Here is a 16338-nt window from a genome sequence, read left to right on the forward strand (position 1 = left end):
ATTTTCCTTTACTTGTAATAAGCAGCTCCCTTTTCATACTTAACACAATGATTTTTGTTCTATAATTTGTCTTTCCGTCTGTGTTTTTAAAACTTGCAGAATCTTTTCGTAAGGACAACTGGATCGATGGTTAACATCTGGAGTTTGCCACCTTTCCACAACACACTGTAGATGAAACAGAGTTGTATCTCTATAATTTTGTCCAAGAATATTCGTCTGACCTATTGAGTGCCAAATGGAGATAACGCAGCTTACTTCTTTTTTTTTTTTAAGAAATGAAATGAAATTTGTTCTATTCTTTGACGAAACAGATCAAGCCGAGTATAATAATTATGTAATTCTTCAAGTCACTTGTAAGAGTCAATTTATTCGAAGTTCAGACCACTTTATCTACCTCTGGAAAGTGTCAACAAGCTCTATTGTAGTCTGTCCCGGAATCCACAGCTATTTATCTCTATGAAAATCATTCCAGCACTTTAAAAAAAATAATAATTATGCTCGCATAACGCTTTCAAGTCATCGAATCTTTACGTCAGGTCATGGTAATCACGGAAAATCAGAGGTGAAATGAGTTTTGTGCACGCCTAGACGCACAATAAATCTATATCTTCAAAAAAGCAAATCAAAAGCAAATGTTTGGAACACAATATATAAAAATATAATAATAATAATAATAATAATAATAATAATAATAATAATAATAATATGAATTTATATTGCGCTATATCCACTCTAAAGAGTGCTCAAAGCGCTACATACTACCCCGGTTTTCTGGAATATGGAATATATCTCCCTCTAACAAATGAATAACATTGTGTAAGATCGCAACTGCTGATCTGTGATTGAACAAACATGTCGGAAAAAATATTCTCTTGCAAATATAAATATACGTAGTTTTCTCCGTTATGGTGCATTTATCGTGAAGAGCGAAAAGCCTCCAGGCAATAAAATGTAAACCAATATATGATCGATGTCACTTGTAAAACAAAGACCATGTAAACACAAAAGAAAACTTACAAAAACAAACACCCAAAAAGAAAGATTATTTGAGCGCTTGACTGATTATGGGTTGTGATTATGCTTATATATAGAAAGGTCATCGATTTCTCTTAGGGCAATCACGTGATTTCTATAAAAGTACGTTTGAGAAGTGCTTCAATATATTGAAAGAAAACAATAAAATGATAAGAGACTGTCAACAATTGTATATCAAAGCAAAGAAAATGTCAATATATCATCTTCGTAATAACAGCAAGTTTTTCATTATGCCCTTTTTGATAGATGTCATTATTTGTGCCAAATGACTATAAATCTACAACTGTTTATGCTCCATCAACTTTATGTCTTTCTACCAAATGTTATGATTTTAATGCCAATAAAATATCAAAGCAAAATGATTTAAAAGAATTTTTGCATAGAGTAATGTGTAGTTCTGACGTTACAAGTGAGAGAGTGATGGAGTATTGAAGAGGAATTCCGCATCAAAAGCAGACAAATAGAATGGTTCCGTCAAAACGGACATCGGACATAAAATGAGTAACGATATCAAGAATTTTTTCTTAGCGTGTTATCACGAAACATCGATATTGTTGGCAACCACATAATCAAATTGGAGGAAGAGTTTATGTCACAACCTCGCAAGTCTCACACACTTTATTCACTAAATTTGATTTTTTTTTTCTTTCATGTGTGATATAGGTAAACAGGGTACGAGTAATGTTATATAGGGCAATAATAATGCCTTGCTCCTATGGAAGAGCAGTGTTTACATTGAAAAGGTGACCCATGCAGGATAGATATGAATATGATGATAATGGTAATAATGATAACAATAATGATAATGATGATGATCATAATAATGATAATAATAATTATTATCATCATCATCATAATCATATAATGATATATCATTATATTATTATTATCATTATTATTATTATTATTATTATTATTATTATTATTATCATTATTATAGGAGGCATTTTCCACATACCGATAAATATTGCGGGTCATTGTTTTACAGTTCAGCACTGAGGTGAGCAATGAGTAAGTGAAGAGAGGAAGGTGGAAAGAGACTCGAAGCGTGATTCATTGCCAAAAAAAAAAAAAAAAAAAAGGAGCTCAGTTGATGTCTTGTTGAGAAGTGATTAACTACTGTACAACAATCGCTAACGGTCGCGGTCTTAACATCGATACCGAGACCTTCATAGCTTAAAGGCCTTAAAAAGGCAGATTATCATTGATGCACAGTGCAGGTACAGCATTCTCGAACGTGCGAACTGGCGCCGTTACACTCATTCCGCCCTATTTGACGATGTGATTACGTAATCCGCGCTGATCCCAAAGCGGGGCCCGATTTGTTTCGTGAGACTGATAAACGATGATGGGTAAATCGATGAAAACCGCCCCTTTGCCTACCCCCGTGTTCTTTGAGGGCTCCGTCTGTACTGAATTGTCACAGCTCCTTCAGCGTGAACTTTGAACGGGATCTCCCTCCTTTACAATGCCGATGCGTGCGGGTTCAAGAACCGCCTTGTGTGCCAAGTGTGTGCGGCCTTTTCGCGCTCAGTTTGGTCGACAAGGAAGCACGAACATGACATGAATACTTACCTACACACGGGTGGCGGAAAGGTGAGTTGTAATATATATGATGCTTGTAATGTGATTTTTTTCGTGATCGCTGATTGTTGATCACTGAATGTTGAATAGGCTTATGTGATGCAACGTGCTTTTAACATCGACGTAGCAAGCTAGTTAAAAGGCTGCATCGAATTGAGGCGGGTAATGTCTGGTCACTATAGTTTGTGGGGTACGTCGATCGAGGTGGTATTGCTGATATTCGCTTTAGTATAATTACTCTCGACAGCTGACCGTTCATTACGCCCCGAACGCGGCCTCATTGCGCTAGCTTCGTTCAATGTCTCAATATTACTTATCTCTTTGGTGTTCAGTTGACGGGCTTGGAACACAGTGTTGGTCTTTCTAGAAACATTGTGTTAATGTTCACCAGAGTGATGGTATAAAGAAACACCTGCTCCACGTGCGTGCGTGTCTCTGATGCAGGCATAGAAGTGGCAGTGCATCAATTACTGTTGTTTAATTAATTTTCAACGGGAATATTATAGGCCTATAAATCATATAGAATGACTCCGCAATAATCATTTCAAGGCAGATGACAAAACGCTAACTGAAACCGTATGAGTAGCTCTGCAATCGAGTGAAACATCAGCTTCTCAAAATACTTCTCGGTGTGGTGTGATGTTGGATCAGTCCAGGGAGGTTTCCTCTCACCTCCGTGATCAGTCGTTCATCTTCACTGAAATTATCCCGTAGGTTCGCGTTACCATGGATACGTCACTCGCGGGGTTGACGCTGTCCAGCAAATTTGAGACGGTCATTAATGTAGGTTTCTACTTGTCCATCCTCACGCGTGATCAGAACAGAGAAAGGATATTCGGTCAATAGTTTCTGATGTCACTTGTTAAAATTCATATTAAAGGTAGGGAATCCCATTTGCATGCCTCAAATGAAGAGTTGTATAAATACAGTGGTATGTTGAAGAGAGTATCATTTTAGAAACTCCCATAAAATATTGAAAAAGTGGAAGGTAATTTATTGACCGTTAATTTATTGACCGTTAGATTTTGAATTGAATTTTTTTCTGGGCTCACCGTAAATTCCAGTACATTACTAGGCTACCTTTGCAGACCCATGCACTGCATGTGTGTCCATCATTTATATTTTGTGAAGAAAGTTCATCAAAACTTACAAACATTTCTATATACATTCTTGCCATAATACATCAGCTCTTATACTTTTAGATTTGTGTTTAAAGATAAAAAATACAGAAGACTGCAACAAAAAAGCTTAAGTGTGGCTGACACACAGAACTACTGAGTAGTTGAGTCTTGTGCATTATTCAAACTGTAGATAACTGTTGACTTCCAAATTTCTCAGCAGTGGCCTAAGCAAGTCCCCTGAGGTTCATATTTAATGTTTTGCTGCATTTTGGGAGGTCTGTAAAAGGTATCCCCTACCTTTAACAATAGTAACCAACGTTGATTAGAAGAAATAACATTCAGAGTATTTATCTTTCTTATTTTCTAGCTATAATAACATGTAGGTGCATACTACTGATCTTTACAAACGTACTAGCGCAACCATACTTTGTCAAAATGTTTATTTCTAACCACAACCATCCATACAGTACGCTCAAAATGTCGAAGCGAATCCCTTCGATCATCATTATTGTAATAATCATATCAGAATGTGTGATACGTGTTGTCTATCGAATATTGAGAAGCCGGTTTCTCAGTACATTTGAAAGTTGCGTGAAGGCCTTTTTCAAGGTTGTCCCTCTGTTAAAGTGATCGTGCACATTATATATATATATATATATATTTCTCTTAAATAAGCAATTGGCTCATTGTTTGTAGAGAGTATAGTCTTAAACCACAACGGCATACATGTTAAGGGATTCTCACCTCCTCCGAATTTTCTTGTACAATAACTTTTGAATCCTTGCAGGGATTCAGTTCTCGACGTACATTTGTATTTCTGAGAAATGAATGAATTCTTGATTATTAATTGTTCAGAGGGACTGTTTACCCATAGCTTTTTTTATGCCAATTAGATCTACGATTTGATATACTGTTTGATTAAAAATACATCACTATCAAAAAATTTACTTCACAACTTCAACTTCTATTATGATTACTATACTCAGTGGCGGATGCAAAGGGGGCGCACCGGGCGAGCGCGCCCGCTTTATTTTTTGTTTAAAAAAAAAAGAATTAAAAAGAAAGGGGGGGGGGGACGCGTGCGCCCCCCTTTAATTTTGTAAAGGCGCCGCCCCTTTACGGAATTCCTGGATCCGCCCCCTGCTACTAGTACTACTACTATATACTACTACTACTTCTTCTATACCTGCTACTACTATTATTAATACGAGTACTTCATGTTCAACCACTACTGTTGGTGTACATAGATTGTAATTCGATGAATACTGTACTATGGTATCACTTTTTCAGCATGCAAGGGTTCATTTTAGTGCTCTGTCGGTTCTGCAGTCTCTGCATATTTATTTTGTGGTTAGATATTAGATTATAATAATAACTAGTGCGTCATAAGACTTCCGTGTTCATTTTCATTTTGTCAGATGTTTAGGACTTCATGTGCAGCACGGCATCATATATTAGAAGACAGGGCCAAGATCATCTTATTCTTCAAGACAGAGTAAACGAAAAGATTGTTGATTCAAGACTGGCATATCAAGGAGTGAATGATGGATGAAGAGAAGAAGAATCCCTCGGAGAAGGAGGCGGAAGCCGAGCAGTCCGGGCAGGAAAACACCACCAAAGCACAGTCTGATGCCCGGTCGATGAGGTGAGGAGATGTGGAGATACAGTCAAACCTGTCTATAGTGGTCCCCCAAGGGAGTAGAAAAGAGTGGCCGTTATAGACAGGTGGTCGCTAAAGCAGGTTTGACTGCATATTATATAACCACATAGAACCACACAGGCAATACAAGACATAAATAACCAGAAATCACAAGATAATTCAAATCAAAGTCGCAATGTAAAATTTAGTCCATGGACTAGACAAGTGTAAATACAAACATGTACCTTGTTACATGCGCATGTCAGCATGTCTTTCTTATCAAATTTGCTGTATACGCAATCGAAGTTTGCATAATCCATGGCTAGGTTTAAACTACCATTGTGCACTCCAGTCAATAATGTACTGTGTATAATGCGGAATGCTATATATCCCATCACCGGCGTGGTGTGACAAACCTATATTATGTCCACTCGCTGTGGACAACTAAATCTCGGCGCTAGACAAGGGAAATATTTTGAACACTTGCCCGCTTAAAGAGGTCTATGTTCCCTTATTGCCCGAAATGCCTATTTAGGCAAATAGAAAAAAATAATCACAATAATTGCAATGTCCTGACCAGCATGTTAAAGAATAGACACTGATTGTAAGATTTGTGGTTCAAGACCGAACTTCTGCTTCTCATAGGGTCGAGAAAGGCAACTATCCCATCAGAAGATTTTATATATATATATATATATATATATATATATATATATATATATATAGATATATATATCCATAAGTAATGAAACGAATTCACGCGGTTGACTACAGGTTCATCCGTATTTATTGCAACTCTGAGTTTCATGCAACCTCCATGAGGTGCAATCATGCGGAGGTTGCATGAAACTCAGAGTTGCAATAAATACGGATGAACCTGCAGTCAACCGCGTAAACTTGTTTCATTACTTCTGTCTAAAGTTCTTCCGTTGAGGACATCGAGCACTCAGTTTTCATAGTAGGATAGAATCACCAAGTGATATATATATATATATATATATATATATATATATATATAGTTGTTGTTGTTGTTGTTGTTGTTTTTTTTTTTTTTGGGGGGGGGGTCAAACCGCAATTTCTTCCCAATCACTTCCCTAGTCATTGTATCTTAAACATCAACTATTTCCACACAAGATGAGATATCTGTTAATGCAAAACCATCGAATGAGGAAGCATGTTAATAGATTAAATGAAAGAAGCCATGTTTAGATTAAGATTGTATAAACAATTAGTAATTCGTTGGTACGTGTGTATACCTTGAATCTAATATTATGTAAGTGTAAGAAATTATTTATTTATTTATTAATATCTATTCATGTTTTCTTTAAAAATACAGGATAGGCACATTCAGTTTGCTAACTGCTTTACAATGGCGCCCTGTATATACACAAAATATAAATTACGATACATTTACAGTGATATGATTCATACAATTTCAGATCAATGACATAAGCAAACAAAAGAATTAAACTTAACTACATTTTGTTACATATTAATCAATATACTGTATACTGGATACAGCAAAGGTTATAGGGTCTTAGCAATTTGGAAATTGGCAAGAAGACAGAGTAGACACCATTTGATTTTGTGTTCATTTATACGCTGGTTGAAATTGCAGTCAAGGAAAAAATGGTGGATTAAAAGAAGAAAAGGAAAAGGAGGAGAGAGGGAGAGAGAAGACATATGAACGAAGGACGATCAATCAAGCCTGGTCCAGTTTACCTTTGGGAGCAGTGATTTAAAAAAAAAAAAATCAAGATATCACATTTGATGCATATGTGTAGGTCTGTTGCATCTCAAAACATCCTCCCATAAGAATTTTGCAATAAAGCCTAAAATATAAGGAGATATATATCAGTATTTTTCTTGATAAATCATAACTGTAGACGGTTTAGTCTGGAAGCGTCTTTATTATAACTACTGTTCACATTTTGTGTATTTAACCATACTTAACATCGGAAATACGGATTCAAATTTTTACAGTGGTCATTTCTATCCCTAACTCACATTTTAGCAGTTTTTTACAGCACTATACGATGCTGGGTTTTTGTTTCATCTGCAAATAGTAAATTATGCCTTTAACGATGACGGTTATGGAGAAAGTCAAGCACATACACACACACACACACGCACACACACACACACACTCACACACACACACAAACACACACACACACACACACACAAGAGCGACAGATGATGAGGAAGAGATGGCCAAGACGAGAGAGTGATAAGAAGCGAAAAGATGACCCAGAACTAAATACAAGACCTACAACACGACCAATGTAACAGGCCTACATAGTTCATTACATCAACCATATTATGTTTCGTATGTGTTTGACGAGAGTCAGAAGTATTTTGATGTATTCAATGAATACAGCAGCTAGGCTGCCATGAGATGAGGTCGAGTCTATTTTTCGTCGGCTGTTCCTAGTAGATCGCTCCATATACGGAATATTTATACTCGTGAAAACATTCTGAATATTTACACTCGTGAAAACATTCTTAATAATTATTTACACTCGAGAAAACATTCTGAACACAATAAATGTGTGTTGTGATGGACGAGATGAGGAATTCAGATATTACATATTAAGATGAACATCAAAGGTCCATTCATAAACTTGAAATTACGTGTGAGCATACCTACGCCGCATATTGGCAAGTAGTGCATACATACCAAACTGAACGTTACACTTTGTTCTCAAGAAAGATTATGCTGTTTGCATATCCTTCGATTTGAGATAAAGACTTGGGCGCAAGTGTGATGGAGGTGTGTGTGTGTGGGGGGGGGGGGGGGGTAACAAAGAGCGAGGGAGGGGGAGCGAACAGGAGGCACAAAATGAGACAAGATGGGACATGAAAGAGATGGATCATTATATACATTTTAATAGCTAAACAGCGACCAGTCAATATTGACGAAATGAGTGATGCAATGGAAATGATATGCCCCACCATCATTCTCAAATTTTTCCTTGAATATATTTCTCTTCAAGTGAAGTTTACATTGGATTTTCTCCTCTTATGTCAGTTTTCTCAAGTTAAGCCGTTATACACGACATATTGCAGCTTACAGACACATCTGATTCATATTGTTCCCGCATATTCATGTTTCATACACGTATTTGCTCACTATATAATAATTATATTCACACTTATTTCCTCCCTCTTTGTGTCTTGTTTTTGTTTTGTTTTTTAATCTTATTTTCTTTCTTAGCGTGTCAGGGGAGTCACTCTACGCATTACTCGAACTCACAAAGAATGCCACTGATGAACAGATCAAAAAGTCGTACAGAAGAGTAAGTTTCTTTCTGATGATTTCTCACGCACAAGAAATTTGTGTCTGTTGTTACAAAATTATCTGCGCAAAGTGGTCTATACAAGTGTCAGTAAGTGCGCATTACCTAATAGTTCGTCGTCGATTTCAATGATATTACAGCTTAGTAGGTAAATCATGAAAAATATCCTTTTGTCCACAGTCTGACTACAGGACGCAAGTTAGGTGAGCACGTCATTTTGTCAAACTTTTCGTAATGCTGGCAAAGGCGCCTTCATCTCTTAAGTATTAAGCCAGTAGTTTAGGACAAGACGACTCCAAAACATATCTGATAAGATTTGCAACTGAAGTGTGTTCTTGATAATTATCTCTAAACCTATAGGTTTTCTGTTGTTTGTTTCCTTTTTGTGACTAGTGAGCAATGTGCATTTGCGATTTTGATGGAAGTAGAACCAGAGTGCCACTACAAAATACCTCAGCGTTGAGCTGTAAATAAATGTCACAGTCATAGTGTACCTCTGAAACTAAAGCATTCATAGGCAATAATAATGTTAATAATAATAATAATAATAATAATAATAATAATAATGATAATAGTAATAATAAACACCTTGTTATCAAGACAATTGTAATTCATTCTGTTGATATATGATTTATTTTTGCTGATTCGATATGGATCTGTGATCGAAATGAGACTAAAGCTCTATGACAGTGATATTTTGTATTGCACAATTTCTTACAGTACTTTACGAAGGAAAACATAGTAAGAGATTGTTCCGCCAGCATTCGATGCTAAACTGCTTCAAAGCATTAAACTCATTCTCGAATCATTGAAGGTCTCATGCTCACACAATCTCTCATAATCAATGGTCTATTATCATGGACGGAGTAGGAGGTAACCGACTTGCAGGGGTGGGACAAAGGTTACGTAATTAATCTAAGAACCTTGGGCCTAGATGAATCATAGGATGAAACGTTTTTATTTCATTTCCATTTCTTTGTTTCATGATATTCCGGGTATATCTCGGAAATAGACCCCGTGGCACGGCGATCCCCTGTGTTGGTTAACTCCACAAATCGTGTAAACATTACCAGAACCTCCATCCCCGATATACTCTATATCAGCTGGTATTAGAGAGATACTATGTCACGTATATCTAATATGTAGGTCCTACGTTTCTATGGTTGTGAGTGTTGATTAATAATGTAACAACCATATTATCATGGTTCTTCGTTGTGGTTCTTCCTTCTTCAGTTAGCACTGAGGTATCACCCTGATAAAAACAGAGATGATCCTACTGCAGAGGACAAAGTAAGTTTGACCAATCAATAGTGACTTGTTGCTTTTGTTTTCCAGTAATGCCAATGAAGTTTTGTTAATTTCATTTCCATACATTGCTATAGGGCCTACTCAAATGATGTAATGGGTTATATCAGGGGTACGCGGTGCGCAAGTCAGAGGATGTCACAAAACAGAAAATAAAACAAAACAAAAACAAACCAAAAAACCCCAAAACACACACAAACACAAACAAACAAAAACCCAAAGTTCTTTCTCCCCGTGTTTCTTGTTTTGCATACAATTATCGTTGATATAAAATCTCTTATCTATCTGAAAGCTCTGTCTTCTACGAAATCAATTAACAAAAGTCAAGTGGTGAGTTTCGAAGTTCTAATTTCGATACGTGTATTTTTATTTGCTGTTACTGTAGATGAATGATTATTTTTTTGACAATAATTATGATGGATTAAAGAAAAAAACACACAATAAAAATCTGATGTGGGATGATTTCGTTCGGTAAATGTTAGCTAGTTGGAAGAAATACATTTAGACATTTACTCCGCTCCATTTAAGGAAATTGATCATGATTTTGTTCTTTGATTCTAGTAAATTATGAATCGAAAATACCGATTCTGTTTGTAATGTATACTTTTGATCATTATCATGACACCAAACAGTTTAAAGAAATCAATCGGGCACACAAGGTATTAACTGATGAGAAGAAGAAACAGATCTATGACGAATACGGGTCTCTGGGTCTCTACATCGCAGACCAGGTGGGCGAGGACTACGTAAAGTGGTACTTCATGGTGAACAGTAGATGCTTCAAGGTAAATCTGCATTTAATCTTGTTTTGTTTTGTTTGTTTTTTTTTACATCATTTAAAATCATTCACATCATTTAGATGCATTCTCAGAAAACGGTAAAATGGGGGTAGGCACAGAATAGATGAGTGACTTTAATTTACCCAGCGCGCGAACTGCATTCACACATGATTGTGACGGGGTGACTAGGGGAAAAAGAACAGAGCGCAGTGCAGCTTGTCAGCCGACCAACTCAGTCAGTTACCAGTCACCGTCTTTTATCCAGGGATATTTTTGAAGATTTCTTTGCTTTTCATGTGACAACACCTTGTAGCGTCGCAGCGATGACCCATCACCGTAATGGCTACTAAATCAGTCAAACTGAAAACATGTTCAGTCTTTGCACCAAATCAAAGCCGAGGAAGAGTAACAATGAACGACATGCACTGGTCACCCCAGCGGTCACCTGCTCTGCGCAAGTTTCTTCTTTGTTTGAACATGAATTCCATAAAAATTGTTACGTCGGACAAGCTCATGCATTATCCTGCTTTCAGGACAAGTGAAGTGCCTAGCCAGCTGAGAAAAAATAGGAAGGAAAGACCATTTGTACCAATGTATACAAAGAGCTAATTACGAGCTGGCTCATTGCATCGTGTGTGGACGACAATGCTACCGAGCTATTTCACAGTGAAATTGTGACAGGGTTCTACAATGGTGCTTTCCGTAATGGCAGTGCATAGCCTGAATTCCTGGAGTGCAGTGAGATGGGAAGAGAAAGGATGACGTAATGTCTCTTTTTCTTGCTTACCTTAATCGGAACCAACAACATCTCACAAAACTTCTTACATCGGACTTCCATAAAGTTCTTATCAAGTCTTATATCTCGATAGGAGGCATGGCAATGAGTGAAGCAGAAAAGCACAGTGAACACCTTAATGATGGTATATATAGGCTCGGGGTACTCCCGTATAAAAGTCACATGGATTGATACTGACCTGTATCCAATCTGGGTCATGCCAAATTTCCAAACTGATGCCAGGAACACATCCATCTGTCTCCCCGGGCTCAATGAAGTAGCGAGTCGGCCAGTGTCACCTCTAACCCCCTCTTGATCATCGCTTTTGATCACCACTGCTGCTGCATATGACATCCATGAGTGTTATTAGCGTTGAGAGACATAGAAGAAAACGCCGTTCCTCGGGCAAAACGGAAACGCGCGCCCAGTGCGTGTCCTGTTGTTACCGATGAATCTTTGAAGATTTGTACCTCGTGAAATTTTTCTTCTGATATGGCTCCTTTGAAGTTCTTGATGCGTAATGTCTTGTCAGTCCTGGTAGAGTCCTGGTTATGTAGGCTTACCACTTCGTGCAGCAAGGAATGGTTTAAATTCTGTGATTCGATGATAGCACTGATTAGAAGGTCCATTGCTCATGCAGGTTTTGATAATCAATGAAGGCACTTGACTATCACCGGAACGCACAATTCCATCGCTGTTCACTAGTCCTTAATTAGCAGGAATATCGAGCCTGTCACCGGCAGTCCTCACCTGTCTGTCTTTCCCTTGTCAGAGAAGCGTTATCTTGTAATGGTGTTTAAAAGTAAGGCTGAGCCTTGCTTGAAAAGGCGACACCTCAGTTTTTACCTCATATCGTCCCTTTCTATAAAGTGACTTTAGACAGGACAATGACCAGGCGACCACGGTAGAAACCGGTAGGAATCCCCGGCTGCATTGGAAAGTAACAATCGACAATTTTATGTATTGACTCACGTTGTGAATTTGAAGCAAGAAACAGTTTTCGAAGACCTGCTCTGCTTCACGGATGAAAATTACGACAGTCACTAAGCGATGAAGTGGAAGAACACCCAACTAGCAAAAGTGGCGACTAATGGACGAATGTAATTATTTAACGCCTCCGTTCTCCTGTACTCTTGTGAGATGTGTAATAACTTGCAGGATGAGACAAAGGTTACGTAACTAAATTAACGGGACAACTTATGCACCACAATGAGAAAGTGACATGTGAAATGCGAGCAAAATGATAATAAAATATGCAAATCAATGCTGGAGGGTTCCACCATTTGTATGTATCTCATGTTATTCGAATTCATGAATTCGTTGCAGATGGCTCACTGAGACGAGACAAGGAAAGAATTATTGGAATAAGAAAACATCATAACGAGTATTTCTGAGGAGCTTGGTTGCTTGTCTGCAGACTTTGTCATAGGATCTCTATTATATTACATGTTTTAACTTCTTGTGTTTTTATTCGTACTGTTTGAATGTCTGAAAACCTTTACTAAGACATAAAAGTAATCATCGCATGTGTTTGACAATTTGTATGCATTTGTACGATTACTTTTTTTTTTCAACCACTGCCCGTTAGACATAGATCCAAAGAGTAGCGACGATATGACAACAACAAAAGAGTGTACATTTATGCGTTTAACTTTAAAAACTATTAGGTGCCACAAAACTGGATTTGAAACTTACGCCGTGCGACGTTTCGCCGATTAACAATCGTGTTCTTCCGACGTCCTTCCAGTGGAAGAATGGTTCTTACCATTGTTGCTTACAGTGCATTTTTAGTGAAGTCCATTTAAAAAATATATTATTTATAAGAATTTTGGAGGTTACCCCTCGACGGGATGAACAATAATCTACATCAGTTTAGTGTACATAAAACTTGTTTTATTCAACGCGCAATCTTTGGCTTGATATATTTATGAAAAAGTCACGCACAGTTGGCTGCATTTTTGTCCGTTCGAGTTTGAAAAACAGAGGGCTGAGCATGATTTTCATTAGTCAATTTTCATTAGTAAATTGATATAAATTAATGACTTCGACCTCGTTTCATGACGAGATGTGCTGCTTCCGCAGCAGCGGAAACTCTTTGAGTTTAAGTCAAATTTTCACCCGAGTTGTTGCATGCATAGTCATAACAATCTGTTGCAATAACAAATGGAAGTATTGCATGTGGCAATATTGTTGTGACGAGCTGTATGATCATGAGGAGTGTTCCCGTCAGATCGTATGCAACCTGTATGATCAATTATTGTTCTATTGCTCCAAATAGGTGACGTCAATCATCTGTGTAATCTGTACGGGATGCTGCTGCTGCTGCTGTTGTCTCTTCTGCTGCTTCGGGTGCTGTGGTCTGTGCTCGCGATGCCGACGGGCCCCCGATGACGACGAGGAGGCAGACTTCTCCGACGTTAGCGAGGCGGTATGTTCCACGTACTCATCTCTCTCTCTTTCTTCAAGTCTTTCTATCAAAATTCCCACCATTAAGAGCTCTTCCGTTTTAATTCATAGTCCCTGCAAGTATCTACAAATTACCATATTTTCTTTTTTTAGCGTGTATGCAGTGCGTATACACATATTTTCCACTTCTCTCCTGCAATACAATGTATTTATATATGAAAGAAGACCTCACGTCAACATAAATTAATATCCCATTTGTCATCTATTATTTCATCTATTTACTTGTTTACTTGTTTTTATTGTATTTATTATTATTATTATTATTATTATTATTATTATTATTATTATTATTATTATTATTATCATTATTATTATTATTATTATTATTATTAGTAGTAGTAGTAGTAGTAGTAGTAGTAGTAATAATAGTACTGTAAGTAGTAGTATTTTTTCTTTTCCGTGCTAACAAAATTGACGATGTCTAAGGTATTTAAACAAAGATGGGTAACTACTTGCAGGACATAAACAGTCAGTCCGCAGCACGTATGCTAATGAGCCGATCCGGCAAGATTTATTCAGCACTCTCGTTGACGATCTTTGCGTTCGAAAGGTGTCTCGTCGTGCGAGATTTTGCGAGACTTTGATAGGGCTATGGTTTTCACAGTGTAGCGACTTGTACATACATTCGTCATGGCTAGAAGTCACGGTAAATTGTTTTCCAGACTTTGATCTTTATTTTGATACTAAATTTGCCTATAACATCGGATCTTATCATGACTATATAATCAGTTGAATTTGCGTAAATTTTACCTGCTTTTCACGGAAGATTTTGTCATCTAAAGTTCTTTTTTGGTTCCTGACCGGATTAAGAAACTGTTGTTTCTGATTTTGGCTTTTTCGTAGAGAGGAAACTTAGATACTCATCATATATTGGAGTCAAGGAGACGCAAGCATGATTTATACTAGTTTTTCCGTTTTGAAATGTCTGTAAAATTCACTCCTAAGCCAGAAGTATGCTCCGCACAAAGTGTACAGTGGTGCGAAAGAGCTCTCTCATTGGACAGTGCGTGCGTTCAGCGCTTGAACTACACGCGTGCCAAGAAACCGCAAGTGGCGTGAAACCGTTATGTAGCAGCGTAATGACGTAATGCAAGCGCCGAGTGCAGGCGCTGTCCAATGAGAGAGCTTACTCTTGAGATTGCACGGTTTCAAGCTGATCAGCACTGACATTGATGTATATTTTACTGGTTCCTGACCGGATTAAGCAACAAATTGTCAAGATATTCACATGGATACAAAGATTAGGAGATGGACTACCAAATAAAGCATTTTCATTGAGACGCAAGGTGAATTTGGTATTTTTATTGACGTCTTGAAAGTGTACTGCACGAATTACTTTTTTCATCACTTTTCAAGCTCAAATTACGCTATGATATTTTTCATTTACAATAATTTGAGTAACATGTGACGATAGTTTACATATTTTCCTTGAATTTGATACCAAATTTGTGAACATAAGGTGTATTTTTGTAGCCGAAAGCCCAAGGACAAAATCCCCTTTCGCAGCTCATTACGTATGCAAGCCTAAAGCGGGCTTGCATACGAGTTGAATAAATACGAGCGAATTATCGGGTGCTGCGGACTGACTGATAAATATATGTACTTTTTAAGTTATGGTTGAAAGTGACCCTATATTTGAGAGCATATATTGAGTCATACACATTAAAACTCGTTATTCACATATTTTTTTATCTATTTATTTATTTATTTTTTTTTTAATTCGAGGGCCTTGTTTAACCATCTGCCTCGTCTAGGCCGAGGAAAAAGTCACAGTGAATGTCGTGCAATGTTCCAAAAGAGATAAACGAGGCGATAGGAAGATCGATAGCAAAACCGGCGGATAGACAGGATGTCGTTGTGACAGTTAATCGCAGTCATCTGTGTGAACGCACGAAGCTAATCTCATCTTAACAGTACTGTGACTAGGTGTTAAACTGCATTTGCCCTTCGTTTGTTTGTTTTCGTTTTCTTTTTCCTCTTGTAGGAGGACAAGGAAAGGGCGGAAGAGAAGAGAGGAGATACCGTGACAACCCAACCGAGCTCGGAAAGCGGCATCCACAACGAAGCATTCGCGATGCCCGCTCCTTAACCTTCCGTGTTCACCTGGGAGCGGGGAAGCGGGGAGCGGGGAGGATGCAATGTATCGTCTTTTTATAGTGTTGGATGAATGGCAGGCACAATGTGACGCACATTCCAAGTATCAAACTGACTCTTCCGATGCTTCGATAGCGGGCGCGCTGTATGATGTCCATTGCCTGCTACTTTACATGTATGTCAATTGACAGTGATTCACCGTTATCTTCCGTAGCTTTTCACAGCCAAGACGATTTCCCCC

General features: G+C 37.8%; 1 protein-coding gene across 1 annotated transcript; it reads left to right on the top strand.

Moving 5' to 3' along the window:
• Positions 1-5284: 5284 nt before the first annotated feature.
• LOC140226293 (dnaJ homolog subfamily C member 5G-like) lies at positions 5285-16246 on the top strand. The gene is made up of 6 exons (XM_072306790.1): positions 5285-5385; positions 8597-8678; positions 9912-9968; positions 10616-10768; positions 13816-13965; positions 15988-16246. Exons 1-6 carry the CDS (start codon positions 5285-5287, stop codon positions 16090-16092), a joined length of 648 nt encoding a protein of 215 aa, XP_072162891.1. The 3' UTR covers positions 16093-16246.
• The last annotated feature ends 92 nt before the right edge of the window (positions 16247-16338 follow it).

The sequence above is a fragment of the Diadema setosum genome, chromosome 3 (genome assembly GCF_964275005.1).
Source record: "Diadema setosum chromosome 3, eeDiaSeto1, whole genome shotgun sequence".
Lineage (NCBI taxonomy): Eukaryota > Metazoa > Echinodermata > Echinoidea > Diadematoida > Diadematidae > Diadema > Diadema setosum.